This window comes from Saccostrea echinata, unplaced genomic scaffold (genome assembly GCF_033153115.1).
Source record: "Saccostrea echinata isolate AGI-Se365-2 ecotype Australia unplaced genomic scaffold, CSIRO_AGI_Sech_v1 ptg000012l, whole genome shotgun sequence".
Classification (NCBI taxonomy): Eukaryota; Metazoa; Mollusca; class Bivalvia; order Ostreida; family Ostreidae; genus Saccostrea; species Saccostrea echinata.
In genome coordinates, this window is record NW_026889761.1 from 20,939,760 (window position 1) to 20,967,500 (window position 27,741).

A 27,741-nucleotide genomic window follows, 5' to 3' on the forward strand; every position below is an offset into this window, starting at 1 on the left:
TAACAGAGGATTAAGGAGGAATACCAAAGTAACCAGGGGATTATATAATTATAAGCAGGGAAATTCCCCGGGTCTTAGGGACAACCCTGCTTCATATGAAATGTTTATGAAGTTATTTTTGCTGAAAAAATGTTATTTTTGTTACAGTAATGAAAGTTATGATCATCCTGGAAATATGGTGCAAATAAAAGAATGAGACAAGAGTAAGATGACAATGGCAACCGAATGCAGAACAAGGCCTTCAGTCAGTGAAGAGGAGCTGTTTGGAAATGGTCCAGAAGAACCAGCAGCAGATATTAAAGAACAGCTTATGCGTACAATCAGCCGGGAAGGTGAGAGGAGAAAAAAAGAATTCAGGACCTCAAAAAATGACAAGGAGTTTGAGGAGGACTCTGACAGAGAGAACGATGATGTCTTTGTTGGGGTGGAAATCCACTCGGAGGTTAGAAAGGAGAGGAGTAAGAGTGACTCGAATCTCCCAGATCTCGTGCTGAGCAGTGCTAGCACTCATTCAGAGGGAGATTTAGAGGCAAAACTGAATTCTGAAGACTCTCCTGATGTGGTGGTTAGAAAAATCTCAACAAGTTCCGGAAGAGATGGGGAAACCAAGGATGGAAGCCAGGGAGATAGAGAGGAGAATCAAAGTATAGTAGGCCCATTGCCAATAACTAAAGATAAGTCACCAAAGTTCAGAAGATCCGTAAGTTTTCAAGACCAAGTAAAAGATAGAAAAGACAGCAACTCCAACATGGACACTGAAAATCGAAGGAAAGAATATCGCATGTCGAGTGGATATGGCACAGGTGGGAGTAATACCTCGCTACAGTCCCAGATGAGTAACGTGTCTAACATTAGTCAAGAGACTGAGGGGGACGTCCAACAACACACTACTCAGAAGCTGACGGAGATAAATAATCCCACTGTATTAGTAGACAAGGGTTTGGATCCTAGTCAAGAGTCCAAGGTGAATGTCCAGCAACACGGTACTCAGAAGTTGATGGAAATAAATAATCCCACTGTATTAATAGGCAAGGGCTTGGATCCTGTAGTCTTAGCCAAGAAGTTAGAACCTTCAGGAATAAGCAAAAGTGATGAATGTATAGAAATGGGCAGGAGTATTAAATGGAGGGGATCTGTGTTACCATTAATGTATGAGGGGGATAAGACAGGGGTTAGAATTGTTCCCAGAGGAGGGCTTCAGCAAGAAGACACACAGTCACCTGTTAGAAGTGATCAGTCTTCAGTCAATGGAGATGATGGGTAAGACTTGTATTTATATGATTGTGTTAATTACTTAAACTAAAATATTAACTGAGATCATGATATTGAGGTTGAAATAGCCGTTTAAAATAATATATTTCAAATTACATTCTTTCCAGGTGGGTAATCAATAGGGATGTCAATGAGTATTCGAGTACTAGACTATCACTCGCTCATACCAGCTAAAAATTTTTTTTAATTGGTTACTCATTAAAATTGTGCTTTTTAGCTCACCTCGACGAAGTCGAGATGAACTTATGCTATACCATTAGCGTTGGCGTCCCAGTTAAAGTTTTTGGAGCAGGTTCATTCCCAAGTAACTATAAGCCATACCTGGACAAAACTTGCATGGATGATGCATCTAGGAACGGACACTACCACATTTGCTTCAGTTGCTGGATCTGACCTAGATTTTCCAGATGAGTGACCAAGTTAAAGTTTTTGGAGCAGGTCCATTCCCAAGAAAATATAAGCCCTACCTTGAACAAACTTGCTTAGATGATGCATCTAGGGATGGACACTACCACACTTGCTTTGGATGCTGGATCTGAGCTAGATTTTCCAGATGAGTGACCAGGTTAAGATTTTGGAGCAGGTCCATTCCCAAGTAACTATAAGCCTTACCTGGACCAAACTTTCATGGATGATGTATCTAGGGATGGACACTTGCGACTTGCTTTGGATTCTGAATCTGACCTACATTTTCCAGATGAGTGACCAGGGTAATTTTTTTGGAGTAGCTATATAATATTATGGCCTGTTATGATTAAACTTGCATAGATGGTGCATCTAAGGATGAAAACTTCCAGAATTGCTTTGGATATTGGAACTGACTAAAATTTTCTTGATTAGTAAACAGGTTAAAAGTTTTTGGAGCAGATCTTATTTCCAAGTAACTATAAGTCCTACTTAAACCAAACTTGCATGGATATTGATCTGGGGATCTTGTACACCATTTAGAGAAAAAAATATGATGTTAAATTTGCCTTACTTAACATTCGTCGAGGTGAGCTTCATAATCTTTTATTACCTATAATGTTTAATAGTTTTTTCTAAATTCAAATTAATAAATTTACTAGAGACTTTTTCAGCTGGTCTAATGGTGTCTTAGCTTTTAAAGACTCTCCTCTGATGGTGTAGATTTACTATTTAAGTAATTATTCAACAAGAATGTCGTTGATTACTTACTTATTAAGCATATGTAATTTTGGAGGTAGATCTGTGCATGCTTTGATATTTCTTTTGATGTTAAATGTGTCTTTTTTAATGTGACTAGGTTTCAGGATTGGTTTTGTTGTCTGTATAATTATAGTACAATTTAGCTGTAATTAGTTGGTATAAATTAATCAATGACATGTATTAGCAGCTCAAGAAATTAAGGCTGCAGAAATAGGGATTGACATTAAGGGTTGTCCGATTGCCCGGGGTAAGATTCTGAGTAAGGGCAAGTGAAGCTTTCAGCGTACTTGTCCGATCGGGCAAGTGGATTTTTTTAAATAGAAAGGTATATTGTTATCTAGTTTACATTATGCTATTATCTAGTTTATAAATAAAACAGTTAATTTAATACTTCATTTCCATTGGGTACGTGACTGACATTGTTTTTGTATTCAGAATCCCTCAGTAGCGTTTCTAGATTATACATTCATTTAAAAACAGGGTTCGTTATTCTGTTTTCTTTCGTGGTAATTACACTCTACGTCTAACATCTTTGTTACCTTCTTATTAGGAAATCAGATGATTTATTCACTCATTTTATATAAGTAACAAGACGTATCCTGATCTTGATATGGGTGAATTAAAAAAAAATGACCACCAAACTGAAATTTTTTGGAAAAATTCAACTACTTCTAACATATTTTTCACTTATATCATCATATTGCACATGCATTCTATCATTACACCTTAAAAGACTTTCTAAAATACATAATCACAAGAAATTATAGTTTTTTATGCTTCAAAATGGTAAAAGGGGTACAAATGATTAAATCTAGACCTTGATTGAGTATCTTCTCTTGTATGTATGACAAAAAATTGGCTTTTTGATTGTTGTTTTACATTATTTTTTCAATTCTGGTTTGAAAAGTTTTAATATGAAAAAAAAATGAAGCAATAAAATTCCCCAAATTTCACTTTTTTGTCCATTCAAGCCAATTCTTTAAATCTAAGCCAAAAAAGAATTTTTATACACGAGTTCTCTTACAGAAAATACTAGATTTTGAAGTGACCCTATGTTACATTATGATATTTTTGATCGTTAATGGTAGGTTTTTCATATATTGAAGACCTTGAGATATGATTATTTGCAAAGTGTAATATATATAAATTGTATATAAAACTATAATTTTGTGAAATGATGAAAACTATTCCCTGAATTGATTAGAAAATTTCTGTAATTTGTTGATAGACATAGTGTTTTGAACATCAATTAGTATCAAACATTTTTTTTAACTCATTTTTTAGTAAAGATAGTTGAAAAGCATTGGTAATTATATAAAGCAGTTTTGTTGCACAGTCCTGATTGCAGTAAAATTTAAAATTAAAACCGTAGAACACAAAAATTCAAAAAGTGTTGGCAACATCAAGTGGTAATGAAACTATGCAATGTTTGTAGTCCAAAACTTCATAATTAAAACAGATGAAAGTATTTAAAATTCACATTTTATCTGGAATTATTCCCTATTTATGCCAAAAAACTAGCTTAAATGTATATTTAGAAGATAAAATATATTTTATAGCATATTTTCCTTTAGAGGACAAACACAATAACCCACCAGAAAAATTCTACTCATAATTTTTTCTTTATTTTTATTCTTATTGGATGATTTATAATTCTAACATATTTGTTGCACTCCTAACCAAAACCATTGGGACCTTTAAAGTAGAATTGTGAAGTGAACATCTTTGTTACCTTCTTATTAGGAAATCAGATGATTTATTCACTCATTTTATATAAGTAACAAGACGTATCCTGATCTTGATATGGGTGAATTAAAAAAAAATGACCACCAAACTGAAATTTTTTGGAAAAATTCAACTACTTCTAACATATTTTTCACTTATATCATCATATTGCACATGCATTCTAGTTTAAAATCCTGAAGTGGCAATAGAATAGACAATTGGATTAAAAAGTTTCAGAATTTTTATTAGGAAAATTTCTTTTGAAAAAAAGAAATATCATTACACCTTAAAAGACTTTCTAAAATACATAATCACAAGAAATTATAGTTTTTTATGCTTCAAAATGGTAAAAGGGGTACAAATGATTAAATCTAGACCTTGATTGAGTATCTTCTCTTGTATGTATGACAAAAAATTGGCTTTTTGATTGTTGTTTTACATTATTTTTTCAATTCTGGTTTGAAAAGTTTTAATATGAAAAAAATATGAAGCAATAAAATTCCCCAAATTTCACTTTTTGTCCATTCAAGCCAATTCTTTAAATCTAAGCCAAAAAAGAATTTTTATACACGAGTTCTCTTACAGAAAATACTAGATTTTGAAGTGACCCTATGTTACATTATTGTGATGCACTCCTGACATCTGATATGTATTTTATTTAACATCGTTTTAAAAATTGTAACACACAATAACCCATTCTCACTTTGTAAATTAATTTGGAGTTTTGATATTTTTGATCGTTAATGGTAGGTTTTTCATATATTGAAGACCTTGAGATATGATTACTTGCAAAGTGTAATATATATAAATTGTATATAAAACTATAATTTTGTGAAATGATGAAAACTATTCCCTGAATTGATTAGAAAATTTCTGTAATTTGTTGATAGACATAGTGTTTTGAACATCAATTAGTATCAAACATTTTTTTTAACTCATTTTTTAGTAAAGATAGTTGAAAAGCATTGGTAATTATATAAAGCAGTTTTGTTGCACAGTCCTGATTGCAGTAAAATTTAAAATTAAAACCGTAGAACACAAAAATTCAAAAAGTGTTGGCAACATCAAGTGGTAATGAAACTATGCAATGTTTGTAGTCCAAAACTTCATAATTAAAACAGATGAAAGTATTTAAAATTCACATTTTATCTGGAATTATTCCCTATTTATGCCAAAAAACTAGCTTAAATGTATATTTAGAAGATAAAATATATTTTATAGCATATTTTCCTTTAGAGGACAAACACAATAACCCACCAGAAAAATTCTACTCATAATTTTTTCTTTATTTTTATTCTTATTGGATGATTTATAATTCTAACATATTTGTTGCACTCCTAACCAAAACCATTGGGACCTTTAAAGTAGAATTGTGAAGTGAAAATTACATAAGAACTTAAATTGTCCTGTACGTTGTTTCGGTGAAGTTGAGGAATTACTTGAATTTTATGACAATGTTTTAGTGTGTTTATTTTTAACATTCATTAAAAAAATCACAAAAAAGATAAAAACACATCTGAATTGATAAAATTGAAAAAGGAAGGATTTTAATAATAAAACTGTCAATAATTTAGTATTAAATCATACAAAAAGATCATTATTAATTAATGAATATGTCTAGGCATGAATAGAAGTGTTTTCATCACACAACTTGAATCTTTAAAAAAATGTGTTGCACTCCTGACCATAGAAATATAGATCTGAAGCACAGACAGATCCAGTAATTGATAAATCTATTTGGTAAAAATGTTCTTTGTGTCTTTCTTTTCCAAAATAAAAATCAGAAAATCATATAATGATAATAGTTTTTTCATGCTTGGGAGCAAAACATCAAATGTTGCACTCCTGACATTACTGGATATGCACATATACTTGACTCTAATTAATGCTGCTTGTGATTTATATAACATTTTTTAGTTTTAAAATGTATATCAGTTATTGTTTTACAATTTGAAAATTCTTTTTTGTCTTAATTTTCTTTCAGAATTTTACAATTGATGTTTTTTTGGCAACACTACATTTTTTCTGTTGCACTCCTGACATGGTATAACATTTTTTTAAACATCAGCCATGACCACAACTTGATTAAACAAAAGTTACTACAGCACACATTTAAAGCTCAATACTTTGAATATTATCAGGAAAGTCTTTATTTTCCACATAAAGCATTATTATTTATTTCACAGATCTCCAAAAATATTGAAATTTCAAAATGTCACAAAAAGGTGTTGCACTCCTGACAATTTTAGCATCATTTTTGGGCATAACTTTTTTGTTAATTGAGATATCAACGAGATATTTGGCAGGTATTTAGACACTATCTAAAGACATATGCTGAGACATAGAAATCTATTTTCATTGCCTGTATTTTTATTGTGGGTTGATAAATATGCGTTTGGACATTTTTTTTTAATTCACCCATATGTATGTTTCATAGCAACTGCCTTCCTTTAGCTTTGCTTCACGCTTAAAATGAAAATCAAAATTCACAAAAGGAACTTACCAAAAATAATTTTTTAAAAGTAAATGAACTTTATTATAAAGCAAAAAGGGAGGGGATGGGGGTATTGCTGCATGGCAGTGTGTGTTACAGGTTGAATTGTCAAGGACATTGGTTTAAGTTACACATCCACTAAAAACACCCAGAAATTCCTGACAAGCAAAATACTGTATTGTAAGTAACATGAAAAACTAGATAACTTTTATACCTTTAACCATTCATATATAGTTTCTAGACTTAATGTATTTTTCCATTTCTTTTTTTTTAATTTTGTCACAATGATGCTTGAATAGGGCCTAAGTTTGCAGTTCTTATTTGTATAACAATTCACATGATTGTACACATTCTCTGTGCTATTCCTGCAGCAGCCCCCCCCCCCCTTTTTTTTTTTTTTGCCTTTTTATAAAATTTTGCATATGGACTGTTCAATTGTTCATTATAAGACTTGTAATTTAATTATAGCAATATATTTTAAATTAGTTAAAATGTCCCTCTGACCTTATTTACCTGATCTATATTTAACATCCTTGTTACACATAGTGACCCAACAGAGCGTAGATTGTTTACCAAGTTCAAAATTGTCACATTACAGGAAATTTCATTATATAACTCACTGAAATTATATCCCTTTCTTCACATTCCTTAAAAAAGCAGGTATTATTTTGAAGATAAAAATAAGTTCCCATTATGGCAATCTGCCTTTATAATACAATTCATTGATTATGTGTATATCTTTGATTTAAAAGTCTGTCAAATTTTTTTTTATGTCACTACTTGAAAACTTGGGGAAAACCAGAGTTTTAGTACTTAATATTGTAACTACAGGAAACACCTTTTCTACTTTCATTTTTGCAATGCCAGCCAGTATTTTTTTTTTTCCTTATTTCAATTTAAATACCCTGCATATTTTACTGCAATGGTTGTAAAATGAAAGTATGTTTGACAAATTCAATTTTTTTTCAATGAATGTTAGAATTAACACTGCATCTGAGTGTGTGTTTCAGCTTTACATTAGGAGATGATGAAGATCAGACAGCACAGATATCGAACCTAATTCCAGAGGTTGTGACTTCTATACTTAACCAACCCTCCGTAGAGGATACAGCTCCAAATGACCTGTTACCAAATCTAAGCATTATGCAACCATCAAATGTTGGGAATTCTCCCGTATCACATCAAGAGGAAGGATCTACCAATTCATCTCATGAGGGAGTGGATCCAAAGGCCTGCAGTCAAGAGGGTGGATCAAACAGTCCCTGTGCTGAGGGAGCTAATGCTGATGATCTAAGTCATCATGATAGCTCTGTCCTTCTACCTGAATTTGAAATCCTTTTAGATCCTAAAACACCAGACATTGCTAATATGGTGTCACCAAGTCTCAAACTATCAAAGGAAAAAGTGAAAGAAATTTTCACTCAATATTGTGCTCGCCAACCGTCCCTGCCCTCATCAGCAGGATTATCGGTAAATCTACAAATACCAGACCGAGTACCTGCCACACCTGACATCCCCTTGACCAGACAACCCCCCTCCACAGGACACTCCAGCTATGGAATTTCTCAAATTGCCAGTGCTTTTTTTAAGAATCCTGAGATATTTAATTTTGAAGTAGAAAGTCTACAGAACCTTGTGAGGCTATTTGGAACACCAACATCAGGACTAGTGATCAGGGGTAAGACTTGTAAGGCTGTAGGGAGAATCAGGACTAGGGATCAGGGGTAAGACTTGTAAGGCTGTAGGGAGAATCAGGACTAGGGATCAGGGGTAAGACTTGTAAGGCTGTAGGGAGAATCAGGACTAGGGATCAGGGGTAAGATTTGTAAGGCTGTAGGGAGAATCAGGACTAGGGATCAGGGGTAAGATTTGTAAAGTTATTGGGAACATCAGGGCTAGGGATCAGGGGTAAGATTTGCAATTTGAAAGAGATCATAAAAGAATCAAAATCATTTGGATATTCAAATTGGTTATGAGAAAGTACATTTTTTGGAGTCACTTGAGTCGAATATGTTATGTTTTATATTGATTTACATCATACAATTATGGATTCTTTCGGTGGTGAATATGGTTTGTTATTCACCAGAAAAATATTAATATTGATCATGTTGGTTAACATTTCTCATATATATCATGTGTGATGTATCATGTTGGTTAACATTTCTCAAATATCACGTGTGATGTATCATGTTGGTTAACATTTCTCAAATATTTCGTGTGATGCATCATGTTGGTTAACATTTCTCAAATATCATGTATGATGTATCATGTTGGTTAACATTCCTCAAATATCATGTGTGATGTATCATGTTGCTTAACATTTCTCATATATCAAGTGTGATGTATCATGTTGGTTAACATTTCTCAGACATCACATGATGTATCATGTTGGTTAACATTTCTCAGATATCACATGTGATGTATCATGTTGGTTAACATTTCTTTAGAAGGGTCCCTGGCATCTGATGTCTCAGTGCCTTGTGTAGAGATAGCATCACGATGTAAAGATAGAGACTGCTCGCTACGCAAATGTCAAATGGTACGTCAAAAAAGTCATCAAATTGTAAATCAAAATATCAGTCAGATATCAGATTGTTATTCAAAATAAGTCAGTTATCAGATTTTAAATCAAAATAATAGTTTTTGGATTGTATATCAAACTAACTGTTATTTTTCATATTATAGGTTAAAAAAAATGAAATATGAAGTGAAAAAGTGAAATAATAAGTGTAATTTGTAACAAAATATTTTCAAATTCACCGACAGATACTGATTTAACAGCATTTCTATATTTGATTGTATTGGTAATTTTTCCAGATGAAGGCAGCTCTTATAGGTCTTCAGCACGCTTTGGATGGATTCCTGGAGATCTCTGCCTCCCCTGATGTCCAGAACCTGTGTATCAGTCTGTATGAACACGCCAAAAACTGTGAGGAGCCTCCCATTAGGTGCACAATACCCTGGTGTTACCTCCTCAGAAGGTAATCTATTAATGAAGGTGCACAGTACCCTGGTATTACCTCCTCAGAAGGTAATCTATTAATGAGATGCACAGTACCCTGATATTACCTCCTCAGAAGGTATTCTATTAATGAGGTGCACAGTACCCTGGTATTACATCCTCAGAAGGTATTCTATTAATGAGGTGCACAGTACCCTGGTATAACCTCCTCAGAAGGTAATCTATTAATGAAGGTGCACAGTACCCTGGTATTACCTCCTCAGAAGGTAATCAATCTATCAATGAGGTGCACAGTACCCTGGTGTCACCTCCTCAGAAGGTAATCTATTAATGAGGTATGCAGTACCTTGGTGTTACCTCCTCAGAAGGTAAAGAATCTATTAATGACATGCATAGCACAGCAGAGGTCATTTTCTCAATTAATCTAGCAATATAAGAAGAACCTCATACAGCTGATGTCATCTTAATACATATGGTACTTTACATTCACAGGGTGCACAAAACCTTAAAGTCCCCCCTGAAGGTAATTTCTGTGTATTTGGTCACAATACCTTACTCACCTCAGTAAGTGGACAATACTTTGAGTCATCTACTCTGAAGGTAAATCCACTAAGAGGATGTGATTAGTAGTGCAACACCTAGGTTTCACCTTGTTAGAATACACTGTTTGGTGCATATACCTTGATGTCTCCTCTTCTGAAATTTCCCATGAGGACATGATGTGACCATATCTTTCTTAGCTCAACTGAGCTAAAAGCTTTTTTTTGCATCTCTGAGGAAAGGTTGTATGAAAGCTTGTGCATCTGCTAACATTAATGAAATTCTAAAGAAACATATATTTATAGGGAAAATTTCTCCTTGTAAAACTGTGCAGATGAAAGAAGACTTATCTTTTTCTTAAATAAGGAAAATATTAAATAAAGAAAAGGATACAAAAACAATAGGCATTATTTATTAGAATTTAAGGTGCACTGACCCTTTAGTAATAGAGATAACACTGAAATTATTTGCATTTTAGTTATAATTTACCACAAAGTTTGCTGAAAATGAAATTATTTGCATTTCAGTCATAATAAAGATTTCTTTTGGAAAGCCATTATTAAAGTAAAATTATATTTGATTAAACAGAAGGATGAGAACTTATCCAGTGTCTCGTTATTGTTATCAAAATCATGAATTATATATCCATTTTGCGGCCTACTTTGAAAGGTTTTCGGAGGTGGAAGGTGTCACTAGTTACACTGTGTTTTACTGGATGAAGCGGCAGTTTGACACGCCAGTCTGTGATGAGGACGTCTTTCCTGAAGAAGACCTAGAACACTTCATTAAGGTACAATTAGTATTATCTTTAGTACAGCAAGTGTTATCTTTAGTACAGTAAGTGTTATTTTTGGTACAGCAAGTGTTAACTTAAGGTACAGCAAGTGTTATATTTAGTACAGCAAGTATTATCTTTCAGATATGTTTCTAGTAATAAGGAGTAGAAATATTACATGATTCAAAAGACGAAGTCTGTTGAGGCACAATTAGATTTTAAAAATCTATTTGAAATTTCTTTTCTAGCTAGAGTCTTCACATCACCACACGGAGTCTACTTCATTTGAGGTAATATCTCGGATTGAACAGCCTGGTCACTACGGAAATGTTGCGCTGGTGTCCGAGGTGACCCCTCCTCTGGCCTCGTTTGATTCGGAGATGTCCACCACTGACCCCCTCTATGTTATAAAACAAGTAGGTCTGAATTACTGATTGCTGAAAACACTCATCACTGGCTATTCTTTTAAGCAATTTTTCCATTTTTAGCACTCTTGTTTAAATGTAAAACAGAATTTAGATTAATTGTTGAAAACTGATTACTGTAGGAGTACTTTTTATAGTCATATTTTAGCAGAATTGATAGTTTTGCATCTTGTGTACTGTAAAAAGTGTACATACATGTATTATAGTCAGTGCCTAAACTATTAGTTTTACTCCTCTTGTTGATTTAGGAATCTACAGTAATTATTCCTGGCTACAGAAAAGTTGTTTAGGTTAAGGAAAGTACTAGGCATCTGCTGTAAAAAAAGTATTAAGTTTAAAATGATAAAATACTGTTTAAACTAGTAAAACAAATACAGTTTCATGTTCTAATACATGTATGTATTAAAGCCTGTTTAACATGACTTAGAGTTGCCTGCATTCTGTACTTTGTAGATCAGTAACGATGAATCTGATTTTGAGGTAACACGGGTATTCGAGAGGCTACGAGATCTAGAACACCCCAATTTGATCCACCACTACTGGATCGCTGTCTATCAAAGTCACACCAACATCTGTCTACAGTACATACAAGGTCTGCTAATTTCTCCTTAGGTCACTTTATCCTGATTTGTTTACCTTGTCATTTGATTAGCAGTAATTTAAGACTTCCCGGTCCTGTTTATAAATATTCAAAATAATGTCAGCTTTAGCCAAGTAGAGATTATTTTGATTTTGAGAGAAAAAAATGTTATACTGTGTTAAAACAGGTTCTATGGATATAGTTTCCTGGTCATGGGAGATATTGGGGTTTATTTATGTAGTAATTCTATTTTCTGATGCTATAGTACGTAGACTCTATTTAAATCTGATAATATTATGGTTTACAGGTGACACATTGGAGACAGAGTTACAGCGCCGTATGTTGTTTGCCCCACACATGGTTTTACAGATGATGCGAGAGGTGTTAGGTGCTGTAGATTTCCTCCATAGAAACGGAATCATCTACCTCTACTGGTCGTGTAAGTATCATAAAAATACTGTCATCAAAATACTGCACAGAATATAAGAGTTTTAAAAAGAACTTGCACAATATTTTTATGCCCCTGGATCAAAAGATCCCCGGGGTATATTATTTTTGTCCTGTCTGTCTGTTTGTCCGTTTGTCTGTCTGTTGTCAACTTTAACCCTGCCCATAACTTTTGATTGGTTGGAGCTATGACTTTCATATTTCACATGTGTATTCCTTGTGACAAGACCTTTCTTTGGGTACCATCATTTTTGACCTTGACCTTGGAGTTTGACCCACTTTTGCAAAATTTCACGAGACTTTAACCTTGGCCATAACTTCTGAACAGTTGGTGCTTGGGGTTTCAAACTTCACATGTGTATTCTTTGTGACAAGGCCTTCCTTTGGATACCAAAAACTTTGACCTTTTGACCTTGACCTTGGAGTTTGACCTACTTTTGAAAAGCTTTAACCTTGGCCATAACTTTTGAATGGTTGGTGCTTGGGGTTTCAAACTTCACGTGTATTCCTAGTGACAAGACCTTTCTCTGGATATCAACTTCTTTGACCCTTTGACCTTGACCTAGGAGTTTGACCTACTTTTGAAAAACTTTAACCTTGGCCATAACTTTTGAACGGTTGGAGCTAGGGCTTTCATACTTCACATATGTAATCTTTGTGACAAGACCTTTCTTTGAATACCAACTATTTTGATCTTTGACCTAGGAGTTTGACCTACTTTTGAAAAACTTTAACCTTGGCCATAACTTTTGAATGGTTGATGCTAGGGCTTTCATACTTCAAATATGTAATTCTTGTGACATCCCTTTCCTTTGGATACCAACCACTTTGACCCTTTGACCTTGACATAGGAGTTTGACCTACTTTTGAAAAACTTTAATCTTGGCCATAACTTTGGAATGGTTGGTGCTAGGGCTTTCATACTTCACATATGTAAACCTTGTGACAAGACCTTCCTTTGGATACCAACCATTTTTACCTTGACCTTGACGTTTTACTTACTTTTAAAAAACTTTAACCTTCACCATAACTTTTGAACAGTTGCAGCTAAGGCTTTCAAATTTAACAGGTATATTCCTCGAGACAAGACCTTTCTTTGGGTTCCAACATTTTTTATCTTTTGGCCTGGATTTTGACTTGCATTTGAGAAACTCTAACCTTCACCATAAGCTGCCATACGGGGGCATCAGTGTTTCACAAACACATCTTGTTATTACCTTGTTAAGGTTCACTGACCCTCTGACTCATGTCAATGTTTTACAGTAATTGTAATATGTAACATTGATCACTAGGTTGTAAATAACAACCAAAGAGACAATACCATATAACGGGGTTTTTCTGTGTATCGCATTTTTTGCAAAAATATTCCAAACCAATTTTTGTGGAAATATTCCAAAACACATGTATTTATTTTTAATTTTTGTAGTTTTATTTTTGCGATTCTCCAGGTGGTTTCTTAGAGTTATGTAATTTATATGGAAAACAGCTGGTGACAATTTTAAGTGATTTTATACATGTATTTTTGAAATTTAACCTGCTCGCAAAAAAAGCAAAAATACCCATTATACAGTAATAAAATGACAAGAGAGATAACTCTCTCTCTGGAATAAATGACTGACACTGTAATTATCCATATATAAAATTTTCAAGTTGAAGGACCACTTCTTTAAAAATTTGCCAAGGAAAATGTGAAATTGTGTGCATTTTAATTATGCATCTGATTTCTTTTTGAAAAATAATTAGGAGATTCATAATTTAACAATCTTGTGATCTTTAACAGTGGGTAACATTTTACTGGACAGCTTACACAGAAGACTTGTCATTAACAATCTTGTGATCTTTTTCAGTGGGTAACATTTTACTGGACAGCTTACACAGAAGACTTATCATTAACAATCTTGTGATCTTTTTCAGTGGGTAACATTTTACTGGACAGCTTACACAGGAGACTGATCATTAACAATCTGACCCTGTCAGTGACTGATGATGAATTATATGATGTCGGATACACCAAACAGTCCCTCCCACCAAGTCTGGTCCCTCCAGAGGTAAAATTAATATCCTTTCAGTCCTTTATAGGTTCTCAAAATTGACACCACCTGGAAGGGAAAGTTGAACTTCAGTATCTCGAACACTGCTATCATCTCAAACACTTGATATTTTGAACATGGATTTTTCAAATACCATAGATATGTCGAAGTGATTTGGAAGTCCCAACCACTTATTCTTTAAGTATTTTACACTTTATATCTCAAATCCTCAGATATCTCGGAAGTTTTTTCTCGGCCCCATCGAGTTTGAGATGATGAGTTTTGACTGTATATCACACTTCTCTAACATGCTTTTATTTAGAAGAGGAGTTGTTTACCCTTTCATTTTAAATATGAAAAGTCATATATATCTGGTAATATGTGATGGTGTTGAACTAGATACAGATATAGTACAAAGAAAACAACAACAAGTAATGAAATGGATTAATTCAGCCCTTTGTCTATGGCATAGCTTATTGAAAGAGATTGAAACTGCTTGAATTTGATAGCTGCCTATCAAATTGTAAGACTTTTTTACATCAGAAATTAAATCATTGTTAAAGTTCAGTTCAGAGTCATATCTCAATCATCTATGTATACTTATTAATAATATTATGAATACAAAACATACTGCTTTTTACTTCAGATGTTTGAGGATGAAACACTGACCCATGACAGTGACTGCTGGGGTGCGGCTTGTGTTATGGTTCACTTGTTATCGGGTCACCAGATCTGGTACAGTCATCGTCATGACTCCAGAGAAGAACTGTGGGAAAAGGTGAGAGAAGTTACAGGTGTATTGTATCACCTTATAGATGACACAGGTATCACCTTATAGGTGAACAGGTATGATATTGTATCACCTTATAGGTGACACAGGTATGATATTTTATCACCTTATAGGTGAACAGGTATGATATTGTATCACCTTATAGGTGAACAGGTATGATATTGTATCACCTTATAGGTGAACAAGTATGATATTGTATCACCTTGCAAGTGAACAGGTATGATATTGTATCACCTTATAGGTGAACAAGTATGATATTGTATCACCTTATTGGTGAACAGGTATGATTTTGTATCACCTTATTGGTGTCTTTGGTGAACAGGTATCATATAGTTATATAGTGTATCAGTTCATACATGTAGCTTAACTTAAAGAAATATTTTTTTTTATCATTGTATATCTCAAAAGAAAGTCTAACAAATATATTGTATCAAACAAATGTATCAGTATATACCATAAAAGCTATGTCGTAAAAATATTGAATGAGTGTGATATATTTTAAGAGCCATGGTATTTTATTGTATCAGTTTATAATCAAGAAGGTACATGTAAGTTGTCCAATTACTGGTACATTTATATTGTATCAGTTTACAGATTGTATTTTGTAAAAGTAAAGTTCATCAGATGAAGATTTTTGAGGTGCTTTTGAATGCTTATGTGCCAATTTTCAGATACTTTATTATGCCTCCCTTCAAAGAAGGAAGGGCATATTGCTTTGCTGCTGTCGGTCTGTCTGTTGGTCCGTCCACCAACAGTTTCTGTTCATTTTCTTCGCAGAGGTTGCACATACTGAAATGATATTTTGGTGAACAGATTTATCATAAGAATATCTAGGTCAAGTTTTGTTTTGGGTACAATCGAGCAATTTTTGACAGAGTTATGCCCCTTGGACTTAGAAAAATTCCAATTATTTGCAGTTTCTGTTCATTTATTCATTTTCTTTACAGAAGTTGCTGAAATGAAATGAAATTTGATATACAGATTTATCATTAAAATTTCTAGGTCAAGTTTTTTTTTTTGTACGATGGCACAATTTTTGACAGAGTTATACCCCTTTGACTTAGAAAAATTCCAATTGTCTGCAGTTTCCGTTCATTTTCTTTGCAGGGGTTGCACATACTGAAATGAAATTTGGTATACAGATTTATCATAAAAATATCTAAGTCAAATTCTTATTTGGTAACGATTGAGCAATTTTTGACAGAGTTATGCCCCTTGGACTTAGAAAAATTCCAATTATTTTGGGGGGGGGGGGGCATAAGTGTTTATAAACATCTCTTGTTTTAAGTGTTTTGAACAACATATTCTTTGCCAGGGCTTAAAACGATTCCTTAATATTGTAGGTAAGATCAGGCTGCTCACCTTTCACATCAGAGGAAGTCAAAATCAAAGAAGTGTCACTGTTAGTACTACTTAAGGAATGCTTTAAGGTAGGTCCCCTGCAGCCAATCAGCTGTTTGTATGTGGCAATATTATGCCATTTTTTACTCGTGATTTGTACTGGAATACTTACAAAGGAAGTAAGAGATACCACTTATAAATTGTAAATGATGCTTCTTTTCCAGTTAAAAGTGAGTGAGAGAATATGTTTTGCGGAGCTTCTGAGACGGATTAAGTCTGCTTCAGCTGATGGGAATTTTGGTCATCTCTCCGGTGGTTCTTAGTGAATATAAGACCACACCACGGTGGTGTATTGTATCAAATCAGTAGTCAGTCATGCCAAATTTACACTGGGACTTCGTTCTTTTGTGACCAGGTTCTGCCAAAGCTACACCTAAACTTTATTCTGTTGTGACCAAGTTCTGCCAAACTCACCGTCAAATGTGATTTTTCTTTTTCATGGACATATAATTGTACAAAAGCATCAACTTCAAAGATTATGCAGTGGAATGTATGTACTTTTATTATGTCAAACTCTGTGTGATTTTTTTTTAAGGTCAGTACTTCAATTGACAGATTTTATAACTCATGTCACAAAGATCTCCACATGTAACACTGCCACAAAGGGGGGATGCCAGAAATCTGTTGACCTTATAAAACCAAATTTGTGCCATAGCATCATAAAGATAGACTGATAGGTATTGATACTAGTAAAAAGGTTTATATAGGAAATAACAATCTTAGTTACTGTATAAGCAAAGATCCTCATCATGGGGAGGAAATTTCATTTGATTCATTGATCTGTATGTTAAAATGGTTTTGATGGGACTTATTTTTGTTTTTGTTGCTTCAGAATTAACCATTAGATATATAACCACAAAAAATTTCCTTTGGATTTAATTTTAATAATATTCATGTTATCAAGGAAGCAAATAAAATATAATACCTAATGAAATTTCTGCATTTACAGTACATGTAGTATGTGGAAATTTTCCTAAATCAGATTCAAAAATTTTATAAATGAATACATCTATAGCTGATGTACATTTGTAACTGGTACATTGTCAGTCATCAGGAAACAAAACATACAGGTGCTTGGTGATAGGCTTATATGTAGTTTAAAGATTAGATGTCACTCTTTGTTTTATGTATGGTACACATTCCATTTACTTGTATGTCGCTACCAATGATTTTAGTCCTGAATATGCTTGTGTAATATTTTATTTTAGGTATAAACTAGAGATGCCTATTTTTAGAGACTTTTTTGTGTAAAAAATTGTTTCATGCCACTATTAGCTTGTTACTTTTGTATATCTTTATAGCATGGGTACTGCAAATTAGAGCACCTATTATATACCCTCTATGTATGTTACCTGTGGTACTGCAATAGAGCACCTATTATATACCCTATATACGTATGTTACCTGTGGTACTGCAATACAGCACCTATTATATACCCTCTATGTATGTTACCTGTGGTACTGCAATAGAGCACCTATTATATACCCTATATACGTATGTTACCTGTGGTACTGCAATACAGCACCTATTATATACCCTATATGTATGTTACCTGTGGTACTGCAATAGAGCACCTATTATATACCCTCTATGTATGTTACCTGTGGTACTGCAATAGAGCACCTATTATATACCCTATATGTACGTTACCTGTGGTACTGCACTGGAGCACCTATTAGCCTATATGTATGTTACCTGTGCACTTTTAACCCCACTACTCGCTTTCAACTGCCATGACATGAGAACAAAGTTTCCTATCTGCTTCCTATAAATATTCCAGACTCTGTATAGCACTATAATCATGTAAATATTATAGATATATATTTGTACATATATTTATATATATTTAGATTTTTGACATGTTTTTCATGTCAAGTTTTATGTAGAAAATGCACACTTTATGTGGCATCCTGTTGGTTTTTTAATTCAAGAAAATGTAGTGAAGAACTGGTTTTTGAACACAGTATGATAATGTAGGATTCTAAATCTTTCTCTGAGCCTAGCTTTTTCTGATGCCTATTATAAGTTCTAAGAAATCACATGTTGCTATTAGTAAGGTATAACCTAGGGAACTGTGTTCTTTGTACAAATATTCTGTCTGTGCATGGCTAAAAGACCCTCTCTACACTAAATGAAAATGTTTTTTTGCTGCTTAGCATTAAAAAAATTATATTGTATATGTATTATTTAGAGAACGAGACAGGTACTGTATCGTAGATACAGATTTGGGGGTGGACGAGTGCGTAGCACGAGTCTCCACCCCCAAATTTGTATCTACGATACAGAACCTGTCGAGTTCTCTAAATGATTTGTGACACGATCAATCAAAAAAAAGCCCCGCCTACTTCATAGCTAAGCAGCATCCAAACTTCCGCCAGAGTTCGTTTGTTCTCTCTGTAGATGAGGCTTCGACGGGGAGTATACATCCGCAGTATATATATTTCCATGGACAACGTAAGATTTAGTCAGATTAGTTTTGACAACGGGGTAGACGTAACAGACTTGAAGTCAGTCTTAATTGATAAGGTGGACGATTTAACCTTGTTGTAGATGGAGATTGATCCTAATTTATTTCAGGGGTCTTAAAATCTCAGTTAAACTAGATACACATACAGGCGATACAGATAGTTTTTCGATGGACTTTGATGTTACGGATTTTTATTTTCTTATTGAAATGCGACATAAAAAACGAAGTGAAAGAGATGTGCGGCAGTTGTCAGCTATAAGGATTTAAGATGAAATTAAAAAAAAAAAAAACCTGAAAAATGGACTTGATTGAGCTTGCACGAGAAGAGTTGAAAATGGGGTGAGGGGGGTGCAAATTTCACGTAATGTATGCTGCATCCGCGAACCCATTGGCTTTACTATTTTGAAGGGGACACAAAAAGCAGGGAAAGCAAACAGGTTTTCAAGAATTTATCCAACATAGGATGTTTTCCATAATTGCGAATTTTCCTTTTCGTTTGGATCGAAATAACGTGTAGATTCTGCATGGAATAATTTTTTAAAAGTGATTAAGAAATTTTGACATTTTACATTCCTAAGGAAATATTTCTTCAAAATTTATAATAGGAAAAAAAATCAGCATTTACTATTTGTACGTGCTTTTGATAAATTGAATCAGATTTATTTTTAGACCATGCTGTATTTTAGATACAGAACAGTTGGCTAATACAAGACAGTATACAGGGCTAATACAGAATGGAAAGTAGCTCTGCCCACTGTAGTATCGTTCTCTATTGCTAATACAGAACAGCAAACTTCAAAGAAAAACACCGCAATTGTGTCACAAAGATGTAAATATTGAGCTTATTTATTTCATTTTCAACATAGGGTGCCTGGCTTTTACCCCCAGGAAAAAGTTCAAAGTCAACAAAGTTTTGATGATGTTTACCTCAGTGGGGAAAAAGCATGCAGATGAAGTGTTCAATTAATTTGTCTTGGCCTATCAAAATGTTAAGATACTTGAACTGATTTGAAATTGATTGATAAACTGTAGATTTCAATTTATCTTATTTTAGATCTAAGGGCAGATTACTCTAACTACATACAAATACCATAGAATCGGAACTCTTCAGTGTGCAGTGTATAGAGGGTTCTTAAAATTACATGTTTGAGAAAAAAGTATCTGGAAAGAGAAGCTGGTTTCACATTTTCATCTTTTGTATAAAAACAAATACAAATTGTTATGTCAGTGTTTTTGATGCCATCCTGTGAAGATTATTGCTGTATTGTAATTATGTCAGTGTATAAATGTATATATATTAAATACCGGTATACATTAATGAACTTTGTTAGTGAACTGTTAAGTTTGTCTGAGTTTGTTGAAATTTGGTGCATTTGTCTTTGTTGGTGCAATGCAGAAAGCTCATCTTGTTGATATCTTTGTTTGGGTTTTTGTTTTTATTTGATTTTACATTTTTACTTGAAAAATGGCAAAGAATTGATGACCTATTTTGTTACCTATATTTGGGTAGAGGAAGTGATTTTGTTTTACATATTCAGGGACAATCTCTAATTTGAGGTGTAAGAATTAGCCCTGAATCACTTTTCTTGATGTCCCTCCATTTTCATAAAGTTTAATTAGTGTCTTGGACCCTAGAGTACTACAAAAGAACTTCATATTTAATCTACAAATTATACATGTAGTTTGTTTGAAAATCTTCGCAACTGCTACACATTTATAGTTTTATGAACAGAAAAGAATGTAAATCTCCTAATTTGCTTCATTTATAATATAATGAGGGAGTGCTATATAATAAATTGTTAAAAGACAGATCTATCCTAAATCAACATTTCTTTTCATAAGAAATTAGTTAGATTTATAATATTTAAGGTGGCATCACTTTCAGGGTAAACTTTGACCAAGTGAAACAAATTTGCTTGGTTTTTTTTTTTTTGTTTTTGTTTTTGTTTTGTTTTTGTTTTTTTGTTTTTTTTTTTTTGAACAAGAAAGATTTATTTCGGTTTTTTTTTTTTGTTTTTTTTTTGTTTTTTTTTGTTTTATTAAAAAAAAAACAATTCTGTTGTAGGATGAGCATATACAATGGATTGATGATGTAAAGTTAATTCACAGTCCATATTAATAAACCATTTTTGATATTTGCAATTTTTTTTTTTTTTTTTTTTTTTTTTTGGTAACTTTACAGTAGAGATCTGTTTTGTTAATGAGTTTAATGGAACTTAATTTTAAATATATATAAGAGTTGAGTTTTATTATATCCCCAAACCATGCTTGATATTTACATTGTCCTAGCTTCATGACAGAAATGAATTATCTTGTACCTTGAACCATTTTATGCAGCTTTTCATAGCCTCTGCTTTGTTGACTTATGTTTTCAAAACCATTATTTTCATTCAGAAAATAAAATGAAATTGAAGCAGAAAATGATTTTGAATGTTTTGTTTCATTCCATGCTGGTTTGTGTACAATAACAGTATAATACTGTACTAAGTCTTGTATTGATAGGTTTTTTGACACCTGGGTCCGTGAAATATACATAGTTTTGATTAATTCTCAGATTTCTGTGAGATGTTAATAATTTTGAAGTCTGATAGTGTTGTTTTAGAGAGAGAAGTCATCATTTTAAGAATCTGCCAGAAATCCTAATTAAATCTAAATCAATCTCCTCTCTCTCTCTCTCTCTCTCTCTCTCTGCATTGTTGAACTATATCTTTTGATTTTTTTATGGAAAGACTTCTTTTAGATTGATGCATTATGCACAGGATTCCTTTATCGAAGAGGCAACTTTTTTCCAACATAGGTAATAAATTACTTCTATGGTATATCTGGACTGGCTTTTAATTTTCTCAGTTTCATATAGGTTCATGGACAAATTTACACGTAAAAATCAGCTGATTATCAATATCTTAAATTATATGGATTGAATGAATAGTGATGATCTTGATTTAATGTATTGAAGCCTGGCTTAACTACACATGAAATATTTTACTAGACATTTGAGTTTACACCTGAATTAAAAATTTTGAAAAATTATGCAAGTTAACATGCAAAAGAAAATTTCATAAATTGATTTAAAACAAAACAAGGAGAAATACTGAGGAAGACAATACATGTACTTAATACATTAATCTGTCCCCAAGACTTATTGGGCCATAAATTGTCCTAAGAATTAAAAATAGGGAAAATGGAAAATCTTTTATAAAAAAAAACATATTCTCAGGAACAGCTGCAGTGCCACAGGCATATTAATATGCAAGCTAGCATACCCATTCAGTGCAGATTCAAATTTTATGGTATGGTCCCCTGGAGACTACTTTGGAACCATAATAGGGGATAAAATCTTTAAAACTCTTCTTTTTATTTACAAATATTGTAGTAACCAGACACCAGGGTGGGTTTAGAGGATTTGAAAAATGAATAATTTACAGTTTTTTTCTTACATGTATCAATGAGACAACCTCTCTGTATTATTATGTCATGTACCAGGTTTACCAAAATTGTGTAAGTAATTTAATTTTTCACTTGAGGGGTACAAGTCCAAGGGTGGGGGATATTAAACTAGTGTAAAAGGAAACATTTTTTAAAAAACTATTTTCTTACTGTGTTTGTTGTACCCAATCAACCTGCAAAAAAAATTATAAGGGACCTGCAGGTGTCATGAATGAATCACAGTAACTATGTTTGCCCATTTACATGTTTCACACATTTGAACTTGCTGAAAACTACATAATGAAAGAAAATTATATGCTAACATTTACAAAGTTCATGACACAAAATCTTTCTCAGCAATGAAATGAGGTTATTTGGACAAGATCATGGCATTGAGAGAAAAGTACTCAAATTCATCTTCATATATCAGATGTGTTATACAAAATTAGTTAAAAAAAATAAATAAATAAAATACATGTACAACACCTTAGTTTGCTCCATATGAGCAACATTGTTTTTGTTTTACAGGTGGCCTATTGTCCTAAAGAGAATGGAAATACATGTACCTAATACTCAGGTGACTCGAAAGTACCTAATACTCAGGGGACCCAGAAGAACCTAATACTCAGCTGACCCAGAAGTACCTAATACTCAGGTGACCTGGAAGTACCTAATTCTCAGGTGACCCAGAAGTACCTACATGTAATACTCAGCTGACCCAGAAGTACATAATACTCAGCTGACCCAGAAGTACCAAATACTAAGCTGACCCAGAAGTACCTAATACTCAGGTGACTTGGAAGTACCTAATACTCAGGTAACACGGAAGTACCTAATACTCAGTAACATGGAAGTACCTAATACTCAAGTGACCCGGAAGTACCAAATACTCAGGGGACCTGGAAGTACCTAATACTCAGCTGATCCAGAAGTATCTAATACTCGTGACCTGGAAGTACCTAATACTCAGGTGACCTGGAAGTACCTAATTCTCAGGTGACCCAGAAGTACCTAATACTCAGCTGACCCAGAAGTACATGATACTCAGCTGACCCGGAAGTACCTAATACTCAGGTGACCCAGAAGTATCAAATACTCAGGAGACCTGGAAGTACCTAATAATCAGGTTACCCAGAAGTACCTAATACTCAGGTAACCCAGAAGTACCTAACACTCAGGTGACCCAGAAGTACCTAACACTCAGGTGTCCCAGAAGTACCTTATACTCAGGTGACCCAGAAGTACATAATACTCAGGTGTCCCAGAATTACCTAATACTCAGGTGTCCCAGAATTACCTAATATTCAGGTGACCCTCATTGCCAATGGGCCTCTTATTTTCAGTCATTCATTATCATAACTACTTTTGATTTGTTTTTCTCTTTTTCTAAACCCCTTAAGTCACAAATGAAAGCCTACAAGACTTGTACACCAACAATCATATCATATTCATCAGATAAGTCATGTGATAATGCAAGTTTATTCTCTGAATTTTAATGGTGAAAATCATGATTTTCAGCAATTTTCATCTCTTTAATGGTTTTCAGATTTATAATTCCTCATCAAATGCAATTTGACCCAGATGTGTATTTGGTATGTTTACCTTCTTTTCTGTAAAATGTTACACCTGTATTGCAAATTCACGAAAAAAGATAGAATTACACACCATTCAATACAGGTCTATGAATAAAATTAACATTTTAACAATTACAAGTTGCTTTAAGAATATTTTTATTAAACATGATAGGTTGTTATTGAAGATCAGGATTGCAGCATTGAACCTAAAATTTGTAATTTCAAGGATTTTAAAAATACTTTTGATTTACATTTGATTACATTTGCATTGAATACAGCTACATTAAGTAACTGCCTTCACATCTTTGTATTGGTGAAATAGACAGATGGGGTATTAATATTCCTTGATATTTTAAATCCATATATGAAATGGCATCAGTCTTCAATTTTTTAGGTCACTTGAGTCACTCAGGTGATCTGTCAGTATTGCTATCTGTTTCCGTCCGTCACCGTGCATCGTGTGTTGATATTTAATCATTTTCAGCCTCTTCTCTAAAACCACCAAAGCAATTTTGGCATATAGCATCTATGGGAAAAGGGGAACAAAATTTTGAATTTCGTGGTCCCTGCCCCCCTTGGGCCTGAGGGGTGGGGCTAAAACTACCAAAATTGATGCAATCTTTAAAAATCTTCTTCTTTACTCCTGGACATCAAGCAGTCAAACTGTTGGCATGATTGTAATAAGGATTAAGTTCTCTACCAAAATTGTGAATTTCATGACCCCAGGGTCAGGGGTTCTGGTGCTAGGGTTGGGCTATATAGATCATACAGTGAAAGTGCTTTCTTTCAGTATTCTTTTCTGTTATTGGTTATAAAGCAAAGAAACTAAGTGTATAGCTATAATGAGCAAGAGTGCTTCTTCCAGAATTGTGATTTTCATGGCCCCTGGGTCAAATGTTCTTGTGTAAGGGTGGGGCTCTATTGATAATAAAGTGAAAATGCATTACGCGGCTAGGATAAGGCTGTCCGTAAAATATCAAACTGTTCCAACTGTAGTAACTTCTCTGAACTACCTAGACATGACGTCATAATAGCATATGACGTCAAGTCACTGCATACTTGAGCTGACATGATGGGGAAATTAAGTGTCATAAATTTTACATTCCTTTCACATGACATGTTAAGATTTTTTAGCGTTGTTGTTTGATTCAAGCGTCTGGATCATTCTTTAAGCTTAAGTGTGCTGTTATGATGTTGAACATTTGCAATTTAATATTGTTATTCCTTTAACTTGTCTGATATACATATATTCAAACAATGACAAAAAATTTACTGTGAAACGCTCCCCCTTACACGTCCGTGGACAGAGTTAGAATTTATAAATCGTGTATATATTAGACTGGCACAAGTGATTAATAAGGATAGATTGAAGATTTTCTGTGTGTATCTACTAGAGAAGTATGTCCTCTAACTGAATTTTGCTGGGGGGTTGTATGTAATTTATCCTATTTTGTATAAATTGCAATAAAACATGGAAAATGCCCGGTTGTATATGGGTAAGTTGAATTTCTCATGGAATATTTTCTCAAGAATTAAAATTCAGACTTGCCCCCAGCACTGTATATGTACCAAAGATCACGATGAATTGACTTATGTGACAGTTTTTTCTTAATGATGTTGTTTTGCACTTGTGCCGATGTGATTTTTGTGCAACATTTAGGAGTGCTCGTCATGTGATCGACAAAGTCATGTGACATCACAAAAATGTATTATCATAATACCTGATTACACTCTCATCACAAGTTGACTGCAAATTCAAACATAGATTACAAACTGAAATTAAAATCTGGCTCAAATTAAAATGTATATTTTAATGCATATTAAGCCTAGTAATTCTCGGGGAGGGGGGGGGGGGGGTGTCTATTGATAATAGAGATAGTGAAAATGTGTTAACTCTTTGAAAATCTTCAGCTAAGTGCATAGTTATGATGATGAGGGTACCTCTTTCAAAGAGCTAGGTTCACTTTATGCATAAAATGGCCCTGTAGATATACCAATTTATTGACTAACACTTTATGTTCCATTACAAACATCAAGATAAAGTAGAGACTTAGTGCTTTCATTTCCTATTAAATTTTTTCTCCCTAAAGTCCAGGTCTTGGAAAACAGGCTTCAGGGAATTGCAATGTTCTTGAATTTTAAGGAAAACAGGTATATTTGAGTACTTTCACAGAAGAGAAATAATATGAGCGCACCCTCTGATCTAAAAAATAAAACATGTTTTGTAATCCTTAGAAATAGTTCTATCATTTAATAGTTGCATATTTTAGATCAGAGGTTGTGCTCTATATTAAATATTGAAAAATAGCTTTAAAAATTGGCTGTTTTTGTGGAATTTTTCAGGATTTGAGGAAAATGACGCATTTAATGATGTCATAATGCATTGACTAGCCAGAAAATTACGTCATTTTTGATTGATACACAGTCACCAAAGGTGTAAATGAAATTTAATGCATTGCCAACTAAAAGTAAGCAGTTTCAGTTTTTTCAGAAATTCACAGGGCCAAAAAAGGCCCTAAGTGAACCTTGTTCTTTGTGATTTTCATGACCCTGGATCATGGGTTCTGGTGTTAGGGTAGGGCTGTGAAAATGCATTATTTCTTTGAAAATCTTCTCTGCCTCTGGGCATATCAGAGGCAGAGTAAAAGATTTAATAAGGAAGGGTATTTTTACCAGATTTTTGAACATCTGGACCATTTGGTCAAGTGTTCTGATCCTGGCAAGACTCGATCTGTAAATTTGTATTCTACTGAGAGAATTTATTCCCCTTTGCCATTCACCTTTGATAATTAATCACTGTAGATAATGTATATGAAAGGAATTAATAGAATAAGACAATTATACAAGAATTTTTATTGTATAATACAAAAAGTACTTTCATTGTTTTAATGGTCAGGTAGACCTGTAAGCAATACATGTAGATAATAAAAATAAGACAAAAATAACTTAAATTTTCTTCAAAGACCAAGAAAGGCCAATGTGAGAGGTAATAATAGTACCGATGTATTAATATTTTGTTGATAGTCTGCATGGTATTTTAATGATAAGTGGAGGACTGATTGGAACTTACTGTACAGTGCAGGGAACTAATTTTGTTACATAAACCAGCATAAGCATTAGTAGCATCAGGATTGAGCAAAGCATCAGCATCAGCATTTAAAAAAAAGCATTACCAGGATCAGCATCAGCAAGCAAAGGATAAAACCAGCATTGACCTACATAAAATCAGCATTATCCTACTAGCATCAGAAAATCAATGAGTTTTAATTCAGTAAAAAATTAAAAAAGAAAGAAAGAATATTGGTTAAAGTATTCACATTATTGATACATAGTGAGATATTATGATCAAACAATTGTAAAAGGCACTTTAATTGCTTTAAACGGCTATGCTGAAATTCATTATCTACTTCCGGTAGCATGATGCTACTTCCGGTAGCATTGACCTAATTATAAAACAGCATCAGGATAAGGATTACTAGCATTTAATCAGCAAGCAAAGGAAGCATTCAAATCAGCAAGCAAAGGAAGCATTCAAATCAGCATCGATGCTGTAACAAAATTAGTTTCCTGCACTGTATGAGTTGTTACTAAATACTAGACTTTGGGCAACAAAGCTTCATCTATCAGTCCATACTCTATGGATCTTCTAAATTGTTGTATAATACT

At 33.5% G+C, this 27,741-nt stretch overlaps 1 protein-coding gene across 1 annotated transcript; it reads left to right on the forward strand.

Annotated features, from left to right (window-relative positions):
- The first annotated feature begins 208 nt into the window (after nt 1-208).
- LOC133185118 (uncharacterized) lies at nt 209-17,523 on the forward strand. Its single transcript, XM_061320176.1, has 13 exons — nt 209-1,260; nt 1,380-1,414; nt 7,638-8,336; nt 9,106-9,197; nt 9,476-9,639; nt 10,830-10,950; nt 11,184-11,351; nt 11,814-11,952; nt 12,248-12,379; nt 14,302-14,435; nt 15,064-15,195; nt 16,551-16,637; nt 16,773-17,523. Exons 1-13 carry the CDS (start codon nt 209-211, stop codon nt 16,869-16,871), a joined length of 3,054 nt encoding a protein of 1,017 aa, XP_061176160.1. The 3' UTR covers nt 16,872-17,523.
- Nucleotides 17,524-27,741: the final 10,218 nt, after the last annotated feature.

Coding starts and splice junctions, on each gene's coding strand:
- LOC133185118 (XM_061320176.1), top strand. CDS start 209: ATGACAATGGCAACCGAATGCAGAACAAGGCCTTCAGTCAGTGAAGAG. Junction 11,352..11,813: donor CCCTCTATGTTATAAAACAA/GTAGGTCTGAAT, acceptor TGTACTTTGTAG/ATCAGTAACGATGAATCTGA. Junction 14,436..15,063: donor CAAGTCTGGTCCCTCCAGAG/GTAAAATTAATA, acceptor TTTTTACTTCAG/ATGTTTGAGGATGAAACACT.